Source organism: Gouania willdenowi, chromosome 9, assembly GCF_900634775.1.
Source record: "Gouania willdenowi chromosome 9, fGouWil2.1, whole genome shotgun sequence".
Lineage (NCBI taxonomy): Eukaryota > Metazoa > Chordata > Actinopteri > Blenniiformes > Gobiesocidae > Gouania > Gouania willdenowi.
In genome coordinates this window covers 33805159-33825687 of record NC_041052.1, presented here as the reverse complement: position 1 = coordinate 33825687, position 20529 = coordinate 33805159, and the positions used below count along the sequence as shown (strand labels likewise).

The 20529-nt window shown below is 42.8% G+C and overlaps 2 protein-coding genes across 3 annotated transcripts; both read left to right on the top strand.

Annotated features, from left to right (window-relative positions):
- Positions 1-6344: 6344 nt before the first annotated feature.
- Positions 6345-20255, top strand: LOC114470107 (beta-1,3-galactosyl-O-glycosyl-glycoprotein beta-1,6-N-acetylglucosaminyltransferase-like). The gene is made up of 4 exons (XM_028458120.1): positions 6345-6652; positions 6726-6819; positions 18887-19291; positions 19740-20255. The coding sequence occupies exons 1-4, from the start codon at positions 6345-6347 to the stop codon at positions 20253-20255; spliced, it is 1323 nt and encodes a 440-aa protein (XP_028313921.1).
- Positions 13109-18126, top strand: LOC114469980 (uncharacterized). 2 transcript variants are annotated; one of them, XM_028457941.1, is made up of 2 exons: positions 13109-13348; positions 15575-18126. In XM_028457941.1, exon 2 carries the CDS (start codon positions 15782-15784, stop codon positions 17633-17635), a length of 1854 nt encoding a protein of 617 aa, XP_028313742.1. In that variant the 5' UTR covers positions 13109-13348; positions 15575-15781; the 3' UTR covers positions 17636-18126. The 2 variants fall into 2 exon arrangements, with proteins under 2 accessions (XP_028313742.1, XP_028313744.1); XM_028457943.1 differs by lacking the exon at positions 13109-13348 and adding an exon at positions 13876-15024 and having other exon boundaries at positions 17051-18126.
- Positions 20256-20529: the final 274 nt, after the last annotated feature.

Sequence of the window (20529 nt, the reverse complement as noted above, 5' to 3'; positions counted from 1 at the left end):
CTCTGAATAGTGTGCAGTGTTATGAAATCCATCATAATGACCTCAAAAGGATATGTACCAGCTGGTGTTTTACCCCGAGGGGGCCTAACATTACCCTGAGGGTTATGACGGCAACAGATGATACACTGACGACAAAAGTTTTTAAAATGGGTTTGGAGTCCTAGTGGTATATGAAATGACTGTTTGACTATGTCTACCATCCCTCCTGTTAAGACATGGGCCAACCCATGGCTCATTCTAGCAACGACGTCAAACAAACTTCTAGGCGAACACGGCTTGTCATTTAACATAAATACTCCAGAGTCATTTTTAACAGCACCTTCAGTAACCCATTTTGTTTTTTCATTTTCAGGAGCATTAGCATGCATATCAATCAGGACTTCATCCGGCAAGCCAAGTGGTACAACATCAACAGGCAACAACTGAACAGTAAGTGCTTCAGTAAAAGCAGCTTTTTTTGCTTCAACATCAGCTTTCGCATTACCCAGAGAGACAACATCAGTGGCGCCAGTATGTGCCTTGCATTTACATATCGCCAATGATGTAGGTAAGAGGACTGAAGCAAGGAGGTCTTTTAACAGGGAGGCATGTTGCACAGGCCTACCACTAGATGTCTTCATACCTCTCCTAGCCCACTGAGCAGCAAACACATGAACTGTGGAGAAAGCATACTGGCTATCAGTGTAAATTGTGACTTTCTTGCCTTTGAAAAGTCTACAGGCCTCTGTCAAGGCCACGATTTCAGCTGCCTGTGCAGACTGATTTCCAGCCAATTTGCCTGATTTTAACACAGTGTCGCATGTAACTACTGCATAACCAGTATGATTTGTTCCATCAGGTGCTTTGGAGGAGGAGCCATCTACAAAAACTACATCTCCGTCTTCCAATGGAATGTCTGTCAAATCTGGACGTGGTTTGCATGTCACCGACACTAACTGTCCACAGTCATGCGGTGTCCCATCGTCAGCTGTTGGTATCAATGTAGCTGGGTTAAAAGCAGCACAGCGCTTTAGAGTGAGGTTGGCTGGTGTCAACAAGGTATTAGTAAGGTGTAAAAACCTGGCAGGAGATAAGAATGACATTTTTGTTTGTGTCAATAGGATGTCAACTGCATGGCTGACTAACAGTGTCAAAGGATGGAACAACACTACTTCAGCAGACGCGTGCACAGCCATGGCTGCGGCGCAAACCGCCTGAACGCAATGGGGAAGCGCCCTAGCCACATCATCTAATCGTTTAGAGTAATAGGCTATTGGTCGTTGCTTCTCACCATATTGCTGTAGTAGTACTGATGTCATGTAACCGTCCTTACAGTCAACAGACTGTGTAAATGGCTTGTTGTAATCTGGCAGCGCCATCACCCCTGTTCCTGTTATGATTTGTTTCACTTTTGTAAATGCTTCTTCCGCTTCAGGTGTCCACTGCAAAGGTGCGCTTAAAGTTTGATGTGTGTCTAACATTAGGTTCTGTAATGGGGCAGTTATGATGGCATAATCAACGATCCACGACCTGCAATAATTTGCCAGGCCTAAAAAAGCCATCATTTGTCTGACGGTAAGCGGTTTTGGTGCCATTTGTACTGCTTCCCTACGTGATGTGGTAAGTTCTTTCCCTTCAGCTGAAATGTTATGTCCAAGGAATGTTACTTTTTCCTGTGTAAATTGGAGTTTTTCCAATGAGGCCTTATTTCCTGTTTTTGCCAAATGTGTGAACAGCCTGATTGCCTCTGTTTCATTTTCCGCTTTGGTGGGACTTGCCAATAAAATGTCATCAACATAAACAATTATCTGTGTGGTCTCTGGCCACGTGTGGTGGCTGATGCATCTGTTAATCTCCGCTGAAAAGATCGTAGGACTGTCACAAAACCCTTGTGGAAGGCGAGTGTAAGAGTATTTTTTGTTCTCAAATGTGAATCCAAACCACCCCTGCGCTGTACTATGAAGAGGGATGGAGAAAAATGCATTACTTAAATCAATTACAGTGAACCATTTTTGATGGGGTTGTAATTCATTTAACAATGTGTGTGGGTCTGGTACATTTGGAGCTCGTGATTTAACAGCCTGATTTACTGCTCTTAAATCATGCACCATTCTCCAGCCACCTTGTGGCTTTTTTACAGGGAAGATGGGGGTGTTGCATTCAGCTGCGTCATGTTCCTGTAGCACGCCTGCAATGAGTAAATCATTAATAACAGGCTTTATTCCTTCTTTTGCATCTGATTTGAGTGGATATTGTCTAATTCGAGGCCTGTGGGATGTGGCTGGATCTATGGTTACAGATGTTGCGGTTGTCATAAGTCCAACATCTGTTTTTGATGTAGCCCACAGACATGATGGTACTGTAGGAAAGTCATCTGAAGTCAGAGTGCACACAGACAGTCATGCATCCAAATGCACAGCAGGGGGCGCCAAAGTACACCAGTTCAACATTTGTTTTTTCACAAAGCCACAAAAGGAGCCTCTGTATGTGAACACATTGTGTCTCTCTTTCCTCCAAAGGTCACTCTTGACAGGAAGTGCAGCCAACAGATCATTTGCATCTTTCCACTGTTTATGTGCAGGTTTTTGTAAACAGATGTGTGGAAACCGTGGGGGGTTTATTGGTGTCAGCTCTGGAGGCAACGTCACTCTGATTATAATCCATCCATCTGGAGACCAACAAACGTCTGTCAATGTTATTTTCTGTGGTGACAATCGCAAAAACTTTTCCTCCCAGGCTTTAGCAGTTGCTCTGCCCTCAGGGGACAGGTCTGGTCTCCGTAGCCAGTCTGGTTGACCTGGCAGTGGCCCATCCGGTCTGACATAAATCATTGTAACATGTGGTGGCCACTGTGTCTGTGCTTCTGTGGGAACTACAAATGTTTTAGCTATTTTAGCCCGCAGTTCTTCCATAGACCCAACCACTGACCGAGGGCCTGTTGACACTGGATCCAATGTATAGAATTTATTAGGAATGACTGGGCTTTGCAACACCATAAGCGATTCTTTAGTATCTGATAAAAGTTTCTTTGGCACTATTCCATTAGCAGTTGGCACTAAACTGATCTGTAATTTACTGAGGAGGTCTCTTCCCATTAAATTGAAAGGACAATCAGTTGTCAAAATAAATGGGTGTGTGTGATATGAACCATCTTCATCTTGTACAATGACCTCCTCAGACCAACATGCATATTGAGGCTTCCCACCTACTCCCACTATGCCAATAATCTTTTTGGAAGTGACCACGCCCTCCACCTGATCACGGAGGACCGAAACATCAGCCCCTGTATCACACAAAAAGGTGACTGGTGTTTGTTTTGGTCCCACCAACAGTGTACGTTTTGGGTATTTGTCATGTGTTAATGTTACAGCTGCATAAATGGAGAAATCAACAAAATGGTCTGGATTTATAGGTGGGGGATGGTCATATTCTGCAGGTAAATCATTGTCATATTGATCAACATCCTCATCTTGCCCTAAAAAGGCTATGTCACACTCTGAGGTTTCATTATCTGTTCCGGAGTCACTGATTACATTTTCCTCCGGCCAGTCCTGGCGTCACTGCCGAGGAGTTTGCCCGAACGACGTATGGTCTGTTTTTTGCTTTCTTTTTGGGCAATCTCTTGCCATATGTCCTCCCTCATGACAAATGAAACATTGTCTTTTTTCTCGATCTATTTTTGCTTGTTTTTCCTCATCAGGCGTTCTGGTGCGGTATGGCTTTTTTCCCTGTCTTTTAAACCCTGGGCGTTGGCTCACTAGAGCTGCAGCCATGGCCTCAGCCAATACATTAACGTTAGCTGACTCAGTTTTTGCTTTCTTTCTTTCAGTGACTTCATAAGCATGTTCGGCCCATTCCATTAGCTCTGGAACAGTGAGGGTGCGGTGTGTGACACAGTTTCTTTTTATGAAATCTGACACGTTTGGCAACAAACCACTGATTAACCACATTTTTAGCTGTATTTGGTATGGATTATCCGCCAGTGGAGAATGAGGAAGCCCGCTATTAGTCCTAAAAACCGTTTCTAAACGGGCACGATATTCCATTGGCGTCTCGTCTGGTTTCTGACGACACGCACTTATTTCTTCGTGGCTTGGGGGTTTAGTGTAAGTAGCTCTCACTCTTTGCATCAGTGCTTCAACCTGCTGTCGCAGCTCATTAGAGTTATGTGCTAGGGGCTGACGGTTAACTTGTCTCCCCGTAAAACCGCCCACCACTACTGGATATCGGTGTCTAAGTGTTAGTTTTAGAACCTTTTCCACCTCCAGTCCATTTAAATGCCATGTCTCAATCAACCCACGTACTTGTTCAGCATAAGCAGTCGGGTCCTTTTCAACATCACATACGCCCTTACAGGCATCTAATGCCTCCTGCTCCGTCCACGGGCGAAACAACAACAGCTGTGGGGGATGGGCACCCTGTAATGGATCCTGTGGGTCGAGGAGCTCTCCTCCACGAGGATTAGCTACCTCTATCATGGGTAAAATTGGATATAGATTTGTCTCTATTCCCGTCTGAGCTACATGATATTGCCCATCCTCCTCACTGTTAACACTTTCTTTCATCTGTTTTGACTTTTGTTTAGCTGCCCTAGTCACAGGTCCCTTTGTTTCTTGCCCTACAACTGCACCCCCCTCCTGTAAACCTCCTGCAGCCCCAATCTGTTGCTGATTTGTCTCCTCAACTCTACGCGGTGCCCAAACGGTCTCATCACAAGGCTGTATTTTAGCTGCTGCTAACACTTTCTGTTTCCTTCTCTCTTCACCTTTCTCTATCTGTTTTTTCCTGATACTCATAGCATCTTTCCAGATACACACTACTCTTAAGTGGTCTGCTATTAACTCAGCCTGTTTAGGACGTAACTTTTTTAATGCCTTCACTCTCTTTCCCTCACACCAGATAGACACTTTCTCTATTCCAGCTTCATCTGACAATTTCCCTGCAAACCCACAATTCTTGTACCAATCTTTCAGATAGCAACAACTACCGGGATACTTTCTCTGCATGAATTTCACATCATTACTTTCCATCAATGCTTTACGCTGCGCGTTACCCATGTTCTCAGCACAGGATTTACAGACACTGTCACCACAAAGAAACACCACAAAGAAACACCACAAAGAAACACCACACAACAACTCCCGTCTGCCCTCTGTCCCTTTACTACGCCGTGTGAGTATTACGTCACCCACCACGGTCTTCACTCCCCGTTGTACGTCACGGGTACTATGGTGAAAAGAAAACTGCTTCTCACCTTGTCAGTGCTCTCCCTGGTTCATGGGACCCGTCACTCGTCCTCCGGGTCGGCGCTGGAGCAAGCTGTGACCACCCCTGCAAAGGAGGGGGTGCCGGCAGTTTTACTAATGGTCCGGTTGCGCCTGCGCCGATCCAGAAGAAAAGATGTAAGGTCCCGGGTTTCGGCACCAGTGAATGTTAGGTCTAAATACGTTAAGACCGTTGCTCAATCACAACTCAAGGAGAAAACCACTATCTGACTTAAAAGGCGACCAGAGGCAGAGGGGTGCGAGCTGCAGCTCGGAGAAAAACCCAACAAAAAGACACAGAAGTCCGATATAAGTTGAGTTGCTCTGAGGTGATGCCTCAGAACGAGGTATTTATTATAGAAAACATAGACCACACCCAGAGGGGCTGTGCAACAACGCTCTGGGTGCAGTGTTAATACCATATATGGTAACACAAAAACTTTGGGGAGAAAACAGCTCATATGTCCATGCAGTGAGTCACGTACACCCACACTGGCCCAAACTAGTTTAAACCAGCTGTGGTGGACAATGGATATGTTTTGCAAACACACACACAATTAATCATGGATAATTTCATATTCTAACTATCGTTTAATCATTTCATTATAACTAATAAAGTAGTAAAAAACACACACACACTATAACATATCTTACAATTACAATTACAAAGTCAATTATCCTAACTCAATTACAATTCAAATATGATTGCAACGGTAACAGATTTTTTTCAATTACAATTACCATTATAATTACACCATAATTATAATAAATTATCAATTACATGATTACAAATATAATTGGCCCCAACCCTGGTTGTAACTATAATAAATGTAAATAAAATAAACAGTCAAATAGAATAAACGTTAAATGGACTTGATATCCCCACACTGAAGTAGTCTCAAAACACTTTACAATATCAGCTCATTCACAAGCCAATGGGACTGAATTGCCATGCAAGGCACTAGTCGACCATTGGGAGCAACTTAGGGTTCAGTGTCTTGTCCAAGGACACTTTGACACATAGACATCCAGAGGTTGAACCCCCAACCTCTGGATCAGAAGACAACCCCTCTTCCACCTGAGCCACGGTCGCCTGGAATAATGCAGTGGTTCAGGAAGTGCCGGTTGCAATGTCTAGTTAAGCTCACTGTCATAGTTGGATCACTGGAGTTACTTTCCCTAATCATTAAAGTGAATACTGGCAATGGATCCACCCACATCCTCAACTACGACTGGTTGGAGTATACAGATGCCGATGGTGGCCCGGAGCGGGCGTGCAACTGTTCAGCCATTCTACAGGGAGACGAAGAGGCAGTGCGTCAGGCCAAAATACTCACCATCACTAAGGAGTTTCGTAAGAGCATCCAGATCCCTGATGACTTTTACACCAGTGAGGCCCAAGACTGCAGGTACTGTATGTTTAAGAATCAAAAACACTCACTACCTGAGGGTATCTGGGCTAATAGAAGCTTGCATTTACAGAAGATTCAAGTTGAAACGAAAGTATTTAACAATGCCGCTAAGCAAGGAAGAAGAGGACTTTCCCTTGGCCTTTTCCATTATCGTACATCACAAGGTATGTCATTCTAGATGCTTTGTTTTTCCAAATTTCACTTGCAAAATATGTTTGGTAACACTTTACTTGAAGTTTTATACATAAGGCTGACATTACGCTGCCATTATTATGACATGACACCTGTTATTTGCATGAATAACATGTCATTAAGGCAGTCATTAAGTGTTAATATTGTTACCCTAACACCTAACCCTTTGTTACATAACCTGAACGCTAACCCTACCTTGCCCTACCGCTAATGCTAGGTTAATGCTAACATTAGGATAATGCTAATGCTAGGTTAATGCTAACGTTAGGCTAATGCTAACTTTAGGATAATGTTAATGCCCGGCTAACGTTAATGTGAGGTTAATGCTAATATTAGGCTAATGCTTGTCAGTCCACAATCCTTTCACGGACCGGATCCTTTCAGATCCTTTCAATGGATGCGCGCAATGCGTCTACACCCGGGCCTGATCGTTTCAGATCCATAATAATAATAATAATAATAATAATAGTTATTATAATAATAATAATTATAATAATAATAATAATACGAATAATAATAATTTTTTGGACACTCAAAGACGCTTTACATGGGGAATAAGACAAAAAAACAAAACAAAAGGGGTTTATGGAAATGCCAGTTTGAACAGGTGAGAATCGGTCCCCCACGGTCCGGTGGTTAGTGCCAGTGATGGGAGTGAGGCGGTTGGTGTCAGCTGAGTGGGTGGGTTGGTGTTGTTGCAGGAGCTTGTTGAGGTAGGGCGGGGCCAGGTTATGGAGAGACTTGTAGGTGAGAAGGAGGAGCGTGTATTGAACGCGGTATTGAACGGGGAGCCAGTGGAGCTGTTGGAGGACGACAGTGATATATTGTCTGGACCCAGTGTGAGTAAGGAGGCGGGTAGCAGAGTTCTGAATGTATTGCAGTTTTTGGAGGGGAGTGGTGGGATGTCCGTAGAGAAGGCTATTACAGTAGTTGAGTCTGGAAGTGATGAAGGCATGGATGAGGATTTGAGTAAGGGAGGGGCGGAGGCGGTCAATGTTGCGGAGATGTAAGAAGGATGTTTTAGTGATGTGGTTGATATGTGTTTGGTAGGGTGGAGTCCATTATAATGCCAAGGTTGCGTGCAGAGGGGGAGGGGGTGACATTGTGACCGTCGATGAGGAGGGTAAAGTTCTGGACAAAGGGGAGAAGAGATTTGGGGCTGGTGATGAGGTGTTCTGATTGATTGCTGTTGAATTTGAGAGAGTTATTGTCCATCCAGGTTTTGATATTGGAGATGCAGTTAGTGATGGTGGAGAAGATAACTGGGGTGATGGATTTGGTGGAGATGTAGAGTTGGGTATCATCAGCATAGCAGTGGAAGTGGAGTCCATGGTGGCGAATGATCTGATCAAGGGGAAGCATGTAGATGCTAAAGAGGAGAGGGCCGAGCACTGCACCTTGGGGGACACCATATATGACGAGAGAAGTGTGGGAGTTGCAGTTGTTGACAGAGACAAAGTGGTGACAGTCGGAGAAGTAGGAGGTATACCAAAGGAGTGCTGTGCCGGAGATGCCGATTGATTGTAGATGGTGGAGGAGAACAGTATGGTCAATTGTGTCAAATGCAGCGGAGAGGTCGAGGACAGTGAGACCAGTTTTTCTATGGAGTCTTTCAATTTGCCTTTTGTGTTTTTTGAGATTGTGGAGATCAGGGGTGTACCAAGGGGCAGAGGTGGAGATGGAGACAGTAGCTGTTTAGAGGGGGGCGAGTTGGTTGAAGCAGAAGGAGAGTGTGTGGTTGTAGAAAGTGACAGACGTAGTTGGATTCAAGGGAAGCAAAAAGCTGGTGATGGCATAAGATATGAAAGAAGAGGAGAGAGATGGGACTAATTGATTTCAGATTTCAGAATGTAATTGTTCTTGTGTGTTTGGTGGTAGGAGTGGGGGTAATGATGCCCAGACTTTTGGCCAGATGATCAGAAATAGTCAGGTCCGTTAATGACAGATTATGAATAGTGAGGGAGGGTGTGGAACAGACCAGGTGCAGGAAGTGTCCATGGTTGAGTGTGGGAGAAGTGATATGCTGGGTAAGGTTGAGGCAGTTTAAAATGTTCAAAGAGTCAGATGTGAATTTAGCTGGAGGGGAGTCAATATGGATGTTGAACTCACCAAGGAGAAGAATGGACGGAGAAATGGAGCAGTGAGTGATTGGGAACCAGGAAGTCTAAAGGTCAGGTGTTCAAATGAAGATACAGCCGGGATGATGATGGGGCGGAGGGAGATGTCACTGCGGTGGATGACTGCGAAAAGAGTATCCAGGTGGGGTGGTTTGATTTAATGCTATGTAGTCCATGGGTTTGTTCCAGGTCTGAGACAGAATATATATCCAGTTTATTGTCATATGAATTCACAGAGAAGCAGGCTTTTATTGTTGGGTGACCTGAGTAGTGCTGCCTTGAGAGGCTTTTGTTGTGAAGTCTTTGTGGCGGAAGTTGAGAGGGGAGGAGGTTAGATGAAGTCACTTGATGAGTGCGCGGATGACATATTCTGATTCTGAATTCTGATTTATTTGGGGTTTTTTTTAATCTTATTTTCTGTTTAGTTTTTGATTGTCAATGTTGTGTATTGTGTTATCTGTTTTTTTATTTTTAAGAATTAAAAACACCACAAAACAGTCACATATTTAAATGTGTGCCATCAAAATATTTAACAAACCCCAGCAGCTCTGTCGTAAGGATTGCGAGTGAAGGAAGTGACGTAGTCTACGCGCATGTTTTGGGCACTGACAATGCTAATGCTAGGCAAATGATAATGCTATGGTAATACTAATGCTTATGCGAAGCTAATGCTAACACTAACGCTAGGTTAATGCTACACTAATGCAGTGCGACGCGGTCCAGCACATGCATCCTCACTCATATTCTAACCCCACTAGATCCCTCCACCTAACCCAAATAATGCCAACATACTTCCAAAGGTGTCATAATTTAGCAAATGACAGCCTTCATGACACTTTATTCACATCACCACCATCCTCCAACAGCTCCACTGGCTCCCTGTGCAATATCGCATTCACTACAAGCTCCTCCTCCTCACCTACATTTCCTTCCATAACCTGACCCCTGCCTACCTCACCGACCTTCTCCAACAACACCGTCCCACCCGCCACCTCCACTCTGCCTACGCCCACCTCCTTACACCCATCATCCACACTAAGCACCGAACCTTGGGGGGCCGAGCCTTTGCTGCCGCCGCCCCTGCCCTCTGGAACTCCCTCAACCCATTAACGATGCTGAATCAGTACAGAACTTTAAAACACTCCTTAAAATCCACCTTTTTAAACTTGCTTTTTCTTAACCTTGCTTTTACTTTCATTGTTATCTATTTTTATTTTTTTCTGTATTCTGTAAAGCGACTTTGAGTTCCCAAAAAAGCATTATAAAAAATTGATGTTTATTATTATTATTATTATTATTATTATTATTATTATTATTATTATTATTATTATTATTATTATTATTATTATTATTAATTTCAGTTGATTTGTTTGTTTTAGTGTAACAAATAAATATTCAAACATAAATCACAATTGAAAAATATATATATATAACAAGACTGAAACAGGCAAAAGCATAAATGCCTAAATGCCCAACATAAATCATAATGTTCATTACCTTTCTCAATAATACACACAAAAGAAATGCAAGCATTTAACAAAGTACAAAAAAAGAAAAGAAATATATAGTGTAGATACACATGTACTTTATTTTATATACACCATTTAACAAAGAACACAAACATATTTCTACTGCTTCACATAACTCTCTAAAATATATTGTGACATTTTCTTTTGTAAATTAAATAATGTGTCACTCATTTTTATTTCTATATCAACATTAATCCACAAATTAACACCTTGAACAGACAGACATCTTCGTCTTACTTCTAAACTTGCTTTTGGTAAAATAAACATAAATTGATCTCTGAGGCTGTATTTGCTGCTCTGTAGTGAGAAGTATTTATGAATGCCTTCTGGAAGAGCATTTATTTTAAATTTGAACATTATCTGTGTTATTTTAGAATAACACAGTATCTTTAAATTTATTATGGTCTTAAAAGTGGTTCCCCAGAGTTCTACACATTATTCAAAATTACATAACTAATGACAGATAATGACAGCGTAATAATAATAATAATAATAATAATAATAATAATAATACATTTGATTTACACTCAAAGACACTTTACAGCATAAAAACAACGAGAGCATTGATAGAAGAAATGTCAGCCTTAAGTATAAAACTTCAAGTAAAATGTTACCAGATATTTCTCCTGATTCTTACAGTTTTTAAGCAGCTAAATTCAAATTTGAAAACACTTCTGTTCTGTATGATCTTGCTGTTTTTCTACCCATCTGCTTTAAATACATTTACTAGGGAATGTCTTTAAAGCGTGTTCTCTAATAAATGTGCACTATCAAGGGGTGTCCCGATAATGAGTTTTCACTTCCGATACGATAACAATAATGGAGACTGGAGAGTTTGCCGAAATCAATATCTTCCCAATATCAGCATGGATCATCAGTGTTGAAGAGTAACGGGTTACATGTACCAGTGTTATGTAATCAGATTACAAATTATAAGTAACTGTAATCCGTTACAGTTTATTACTGGATATGTAAGAATCTCTACTAGATATTGTGGTGTTTGAAAGTAAAATGACACATTGCACATAGAGTCATTATGTTTTGGAGAACTTCTGTATTAATTGAGTAAAATCTTTAATAATTTAGGGCTCTATTGTCCCATGTGCGTAGGTCCAAAAAGCAGTGCAGCGGTGCTGTTTTTGGCTGCGCGCTAATCTCCCCCTGTACTTAAGTCAGTCACTGCACGCCTTCATCCCAGTTATGCACTGTGGGTGGAGCAGCCCTGAAATGTGGGTGTTCCCATTCAAATCTGGCTTTACGCGCATTCTCCGATGTGCGTAAGTACTTTTCCTCTTACGCACTTCTAACCCTGGAATAAGTGCAGCGCCCCGATAAGGTGAAACATTATATTGCACTAGAAATATGGACTTAGTTACATTTGAAGCCACACGGACTCGTGCGTTGTGCAGCAGCAGCTTTGATCACTCAGCTGCTGCTGCACGATTAATTAAAACTCTGACAGATGCAGACTTCTGTCCATGTTGGTCACAGTGATTCAACTATTTTCATGTCCAATGTGAAGTCACAGTTTACCTTTCCTTAGGGAGGGCTGGTGATGGTCACAATTATGCAGTAAAATAAATTCATTTATTTAATTGCAATAACAAAACATGCATTGCTGTCTTAAAAAGATTGCACTTCTTGTAGTGTTGACCTTTGACAACATGTGCAGACAAGGTAAAAAAAACAAAAAAACTAAATAAATAAATAAAACTGGGTATTATGGAAGCTAATAGTTCTGTTTCACTGCAAACATCCCTTTGTTAAAGCAGGACGCTCTGTGGCCGGGTTATTTCCTCATATCTCCAGCGCATCTATCTCAGTCACGCTTTACAGCGATGATGATGATGATGACGGTGATGATGATGACTATGATCAAGGAGAAAGATTTTAACTGCAATAATCTGGTCATTGATCTGATCAAATCAACCTGTTCCATTGTTTATCAACGAAGGTGTTTCAAACTAAAAGTGAACTTTATCATTTTCACGGATTTCATTGACATTAACAAGCGTTGGCAAAATTCCATTTTCCATGATTTCCAGACAGCCCAAAAAAAATGACATCACCGCCTGTAAGATATGTTATAGTCTGTGTGGTTTTTATTACTTTATTAGTTATAGTTAAATGATTAAACGATAGTTAGAATATGAAATTATCCATGATTAACTGTGTGTGTGTGTGTGTGTGTGTGTGTGTGTGTGTGTGTGTGTGTGTTTGCAAAACATATCCATTGTCCACCATAGCTGGTTTAAACTAGTTTGGGCCAGTGTGGGGGTATGTGACCCACTGCAGGGACATATGAGCCTTTTTCTCCCCCAAAGTTTTCGTGTTACCATATATGGTATTAAGCCTGCACCCAGAGCGCTGTTGCACAGCCCTCTGGGTGTGGTCTATGTTTTCTATAATAAATACCTGGTTCTGAGGCATCACCATCAGAGCAATCCAACTTATATCGGACTTTTGTGTCTCTTTTTGTTGGGTTTTTCTCCGAGCTGCGGCTCGCACCTCTCTGCCTCTGGTCGCCTTTTAAGTCAGATAGTGTTTTTCTCCCTGAGTTGTGATTGCAACGGTCTTAACGTATTTAGACCCAACATTCACATTTTAGCAACGGTCTTAACGTATTTAGACCCAACATTCACATTTTAGCAACGGTCTTAACGTATTTAGACCTAACATACACTGGTGCCGCAACCCGGGACCTTACATCTTTTCGTCTGGATCGGTGCGGGCGCAACCGGACCATTAGTAAAACTGCCGGCACCCCCTCCTTTGCAGGGGTGGTCACAGCTTGTTCCAGCACCGACCCGGACGGGGAGTGACGGGTCCCACGAACCAGGGAGAACACTGACGAGGTGAGAAGCTGTTTCTTTTCACCATAGTACCCGTGACGTACAACGGGGAGTGAAGACCGTGGTGGGTGACGTAAAACTCACACGGCGTGGTAAAGGGACAGAGGGCAGACGGGAGTTGTTGTGTGTTGTTTCTTTGTGTGTTGTTTCTTTGTTTCTTTTCACCATAGTACCCGTGACGTACAACGGGGAGTGGAGACCGTGGTGGGTGACGTAAAACTCACACGGCGTGGTAAAGGGACAGAGGGCAGACGGGAGTTGTTGTGTGTTGTTTCTTTGTGTGTTGTTTCTTTGTGGTGTTTCTTTGTTGTAACGGTGTCTGTAAATCCCGTGCTGAGAACATGGGTAACGCGCAGCGTAAAGCATTGATGGAAAATAATGATGTGAAATTCATGCAGAGAAAGTATCCCGGTAGTTGTTGCTATTTAGAAGATTGGTACAAAAATTGTGGGTTTGCAGGGAAGTTAGCAGCAGCTAAAATACAGCCTTTTGATGAGACCGTGTGTGTACCGCGTAGAGTAGAGGAGACAAATCAGCAACAGAATGGGGCCGCAGGGGGTTTACAAGAGGGGGGAGCAGTTGCAGGACAAGAAACAAAGGGACCTGTGACTAGGGCGACTTACACAAAACCCCCAAGCCACGAAGAAATAAGTGCGTGTCGTCAGAAATCAGACGAGACGCCAATGGAATATCGTGCCCGTTTAGAAACGGTTTTTAGGACTAATAGCGGGCTTCCTCATTCTCCGCTGGTGGATAATCCATACCAAATACAGCTAAAAATGTGGTTAATTAGTGGTTTGTTGCCAAACGTGTCAGATTTCATAAAAGCAAACTGTGTCACACACCGTACCCTCACTGTTCCAGAGCTAATGGAATGGGCCGAACATGCTTATGAAGTCACTGAAAGAAAGAAAACAAAAACTGAATCAGCTAATGTTAATGTATTGGCTGAGGCCATGGCTGCAGCTCTAATGAGCGAACGCTCAGGGTTTAAAAGACAGGGAAAAAAGCCATATCGTACTAGAACGCCTGATGAGGAATAAAGCCTGTAATTAATGATTTACTGACTGCAGGCGTGTTACAGGAACATGACTCAGCTGAATGCAGCACCCCCATCTTCCCTGTAAAAAAGCCACAGGGGGGCTGGAGGATGGTACATGATTTAAGAGCAGTAAATCAGGCTGTTAAATCACGAGCTCCAAATGTACCAGGCCCACACACATTGTTAAATGAATTACAACCTCATCAAAAATGGTTCACTGTAATTGATTTAAGTAATGCATTTTTCTCCATTCCTCTTCATAGTACAGCGCAGGGATGGTTTGGATTCACATAAAACAAAATGGGTGACTGAAGGTGCTGTTAAAAATGACTCTGGAGTATTTATGTTAAATGACAAGCCGTGTTTGCCTAGATGTATGTTTGACGTCGTTGCTAGAATGAGCCATGGGTTGGCCCATGTCTCAACAGGAGGGATGGTAGATATAGTCAAACAGTCATTTCATATACCACTAGGACTCCAAACCCATTTTAAAAACTTTTGTCGTCAGTGTATCATCTGTTGTCGTCATAACCCTCAGGGTAATGTTAGGCCCCCTCGGGGTAAGACGCCAGCTGGTACATATCCTTTTGAGGTCATTATGATGGATTTCATAACACTGCACACTATTCAGAGGTATACGTATTGTTTGGTTCTGGTGGACTCATTCTCAAAATGGGTCACCATAGTGCCCGCTAAAACAAATGATGCAATGACAGTGGCAAAGGCCCTTTTGACACGAATAATACCTCAACATGGCATCCCACGACAGATTTGGAGCGACAATGGACCCCATTTTGTTAACAGAGTAATACTCCTGCTGACAGAGGCCATGGGCATTGAATTAAAACATCACTGCTCCTACCACCCGGCTAGTGCTGGATTGGTAGAACGCAACAATGGTACCATTAAAAACAGATTAAAAAAAGCTGTAGAACAAACAAACAGGCCCTGGCCAGAGTGTGTTAACCTGGTAGAAATGTACATGCGCATAACACCAAACACACAGGGTTTGACCCCCTTTGAGGTTGTCACAGGACGACCTTTTCACCTACCCCTCACCAGTTCTAAGTGGGTGCAGGATCAGGAGGGAGAGTTGGATCCAATAACAAAATGGATGGTTAAATTATTCACAGATGCTGAAATTGTTGAAGCTAATACACTGCCTAGTCTCTCTTTACCTGTTTCAGATCCCCTTCGTCCTGGTGATTGGGTCCTCATCAAGGTGATTAAGAGAAAACACTGGTGTACTCCACGGTGGGACGGCCCTTACACAGTTCTGCTAACCACACCAACTGCATTTAAGATAGCTGAAAGACAGACGTGGATACACCAATCACACGGGAAAAAGGTACAGAAACCCACCACAGCAGGTGATACACCCTAGTAACACAGAGATGGATCTGTTGTTCCTCCTCCTCCTCGTGGGATCCCAGGAAGTGCTAGCAGGGGCTCTAAGCTCACCTTGGTATGATTACATAGGTAGATGCCCCGGGGGCTTTAACCTCGTTATGTGCATACCACAAATACCGGACATTTTAAGTGACGTTACAATTCCACTAGAGGCTCTGGCTAATAAAGGCTACACACCATGGAAACATGGTAAGGACTATGTAAATTATGAATGGTACATGCAAGTCCGGGGAGCAGACCAATCATGGTCTACTCATGGTTGGTCTGAGGTACTCCTCCATACAAGCTACACCCCTATTACATGGCCCCTCACACCATCTACACGTACCGTTACAGCTGCATATCTGTCATTGCGAAAAACAATTGTTCAGAAACAAAAAATCCTACTCCTAACCGTTAACACCACCGCGGTACCTCCTTCTTGTTTGCTTATGGGATTCGGCCCTGACGTACAAGGGACAGATCCCATCTTTTGGGTAGATATTTGTATTACACCTCCGGCCACTCCCATTGTAGTTAAACCACGCATGGACATAGTGTTATCACCTGAGGTTAGACAGAATATACGAGTTATAAATGCAAAACCTATGCCAACAGAAGAACCTGACTCGTTACTCGCATTACTGTCTGAACAGAATAATCACGTCCATCATCGTCTGCGCGCTAATTCTTGGTACCGTATGGTAGAACTATCTGCACGAACAGTAACTAATGATAGTTGCTATGTTTGCTCACATCTGCCGCATGCTGTAAAATCCCCAACTTTGTTGTCTGTGTCCCTTCCAGTCCCTGACTCAAAGAAAGTACTAGAATGTTTACAAAATAAGTCCGCGACCCCGTGCCCTCCTGTTCTACCAGTGCTAAAGACCCTCGAACCCCTAGGTCAGGCTGCTAAACACCTAAACACGAATGATGTCCCTTGTGGTAATTATACTCACTGCTATCCTTTATGCGTACGATTTAATGGTCCACCAACTAACACCAAAGGTCTACCATCAGTAGACATAAACCATTGTGCTACCGTTCAGAACGTTCGTACGGTTGTCCCAATGTTTGCTAGAGACGGTGTTTGGTTGAAGTGCGGTGATAAAGTTTATCCTTCCCCTCCAATTAATATGTCAGCCGTTTGTGTACCAGTAGCAGTCACAGATGGGTCTTTCATAGTTCATATGACAATGCCTAGTCGTTCTCGTCGTGAGATTATAACCTTCACACCTCATGATGCAATATGGGGCTCAGATGTCCCTCCCGAACATAGATATTGGTCAACTAGTCAAAAAGTCGTTCATGCTCTTTTCCCTAATATAGGCGTGGGTAAGAATTCCCTTATGGTAGAGACCCTCCAATACCGCTTTCACATGCTTCTTAATGCATCTTTAGCTGTTAATAACAAAATGAATGCTAGAACAGCGGCCACCGCGCAAATGGCTATTCAGAACCGTATGGCTTTAGATACGATTTTAGCTTCCACAGGTGGTGTGTGTGCTATGGTGGGTGCTACCTGCTGTACATACATACCTAATAACTCCTCGGAGTCCATCGAAGACGCCCTGCAAACACTCCGCAACCTGGAAGGTGCCATGTCAGCTGACGAGTCCAATGTCCATTCATCCGGGTGGGACTGGCTGTTCCAAGGCTCCTGGTTCCAATTCCTGCTACGTCTGGGTCTCCCTCTTCTGGCTGTGCTGCTGGTCGTTGGTCTTGCCTGCTGCTGCATCGTCCCCTGTGTGAAGAAAGGCATAGACAACATGATCATCGGTGCTATGCAGGTCCAGGCTTCCCCAGAGTACCAACTCCATGTTATGGGTCTCTCCCCATCTGCCCCATTGATGGACTAAGACCCTGCCACACCTTCCCATCATCACAGTGAGCGGTAAAGGTTCACTGCTACTGGAGGGTTATGTGCTGGTAACCTCTGACCCTCCCTTACCAACTCCAAACACACACTGAGACCTAAAGCCCTATTTTCAACACCATGGTTTTGGGTCATCAGTTGTACATACACCCTGAACTGTCTCCAGATCACCGTGGATCAGAATCGATGTTCGCCCCAGCAGGGGGGGACGGTGGGGAATTTTTCCCGTACTAGCTGTCGGGTTTTCGCCCCACCTCACGGTGGTCATCCCTGTTGTTTTGGTCCTATGATGGCACCGGGTAAACCTGTGAAGACGCCCGTCTGCTTGATGTTTTCCAAACCCACAACAGGGCGGATATGTAAGATATGTTATAGTCTGTGTGGTTTTTATTACTTTATTAGTTATAGTTAAATGATTAAACGATAGTTAGAATATGAAATTATCCATGATTAACTGTGTGTGTGTGTGTGTGTGTGTGTGTGTGTGTGTGTGTGTGTGTGTTTGCAAAACATATCCATTGTCCACCATAGCTGGTTTAAACTAGTTTGGGCCAGTGTGGGGGTATGTGACCCACTGCAGGGACATATGAGCCTTTTTCTCCCCCAAAGTTTTCGTGTTACCATATATGGTATTAAGCCTGCACCCAGAGCGCTGTTGCACAGCCCTCTGGGTGTGGTCTATGTTTTCTATAATAAATACCTGGTTCTGAGGCATCACCATCAGAGCAATCCAACTTATATCGGACTTTTGTGTCTCTTTTTGTTGGGTTTTTCTCCGAGCTGCGGCTCGCACCTCTCTGCCTCTGGTCGCCTTTTAAGTCAGATAGTGTTTTTCTCCCTGAGTTGTGATTGCAACGGTCTTAACGTATTTAGACCCAACATTCACATTTTAGCAACGGTCTTAACGTATTTAGACCCAACATTCACATTTTAGCAACGGTCTTAACGTATTTAGACCTAACACCGCCTCCTTTCCTTTAGCCCACCATCATTCACACATAGGCGCTTTTTGGCTCCTTATTCGTGGTGGGCGTGTCAGCAACCTGGACCGGAGAATACGCGTAGGAGAGAAGACGGGAGAATAGACCCCTTAGTTTTTTTAGTAACTAAATTCAGTTGATGATATGGACTACATTTTGCAATAAATGTGACAAAAAGTAAACAGAGGAAAAGTATGCCGTGTAGTAAACATTGTAGATGAGATGAATACAACTTTTCTTATCAACACCTTCAGGTGCAGAACTTTGAACGACTGCTTCGGGCCATCTACGCACCTCATAATATTTATTGTATTCACGTGGACCAAAAATCTCCAGTTTCTGTGGTCTCCGCCATCAAAGCCATTACTTCCTGTTTCTCAAACGTTTTTTTGGCAAAGCGGACCGAGAATGTAACCTATGCTTCTTGGTCACGAGTCCAGGCTGATCTCAACTGTATGGGAGAGCTCTATAACTCCAGCATAAAGTGGAAATACTTCATCAACCTTTGTGGGCAAGATTTCCCTCTTAAAACCAACCTGGAGATTGTGAGGATGTTACGTTCCTTTAAAGGAAAGAACAGCTTGGAATCGGAAAAAATGAGTGAAGGAAAGAAGGGGAGGGTGAACAATGTTTTCAAGATAGTTGATGGGCATCCCAAGGTACTTGTTTCATTTTTTTATTTCTGCTAATTAGTGTCATTAGTGTCACTATTGTTATCCTTAAACTTTATTCTGGTTAATATTATCATTCCATTTTATTCCTACTAATCCTCCCTCATTTTTTAACCGATTCAACAAGTTTTGTGTAAAAATGTTTAAATATTTTCTGACCATTCTGACCTCCAACCCATTTCAACCCTTTTCAACTTTTTAACTTTTTCCAACCCATTTAAACATTTTTAACCCATTCAAACTTTTTTCAACTTTTTTTTTTTTTAACCCATTTCATCCTTTTTTCAACCGTATTGCCAATGTTCAGCTAATGCTAGCTTAGTCTTAACACTAGGTTATCATATAAAGCAGTACACTAGCATTTTCTTCAGGAAATGCAAATATTCTTGCTCTATTTGCCAAAACCACCTTTACATTTCCTCTTTTCATTTCTCAGAATACAGGTAAGAAAAAAGAGAAGCCTCCCTTTGATCTGCCAATTCTGTCAGGAAGCGCCTACATCGTGGTTAACCGAGGTTACATCCGCAGTGTATTAGAAGACAGTCGAATACAAACTCTGATTGAATGGGCTAAAGACACCTACAGTCCTGATGAGTTTCTGTGGGCAACTATCCAAAGAATGCCTGGTATTCCTGGTTCGAGGTGGCCTCATGTCAAACATGGCACGACAGATCTCAATTCACACGCACGCCTAGTAAAGTGGCAGTGGCACGAAGGCCCTCAAGGTTCGCTGGAGGCAGCGTACCCAAAATGTGAAGGCACACACAATAGAGAAATATGTGTGTATGGAGCAGGAGACCTACCATGGTTACTGGAACATCATCACTTCTTTGCCAATAAGTTTGACACTGACTTTGATGCCATTGCTGTGTACTGTTTGGAAAAATATTTGAGACAAAAAGCACTGTCTGACTTACAATCAATAAATCTTTTCCCTCTCAAGATGTGGTAATAGAAAATTAAAAAAAGAAAGAGAAAAATGATTTTTACATTTATCTAATGATCCAGTTTTTTGGAATGACATTGAATCCTAGTTAAAGGTGAGGCAGGGTTTAATCTGGCTGGTTCATTTAACTTGAAGTTTTATAAATAAAGCTGATATTACACTATCATTAATATGACATGACACCTGTCTTTAACATGAATAAGGTGTCACTTTTGACAGTAACTAGTACTGTAACGCAATATTTTTCTAAAGAAATAACGTAGTTACCGTTACAATATGG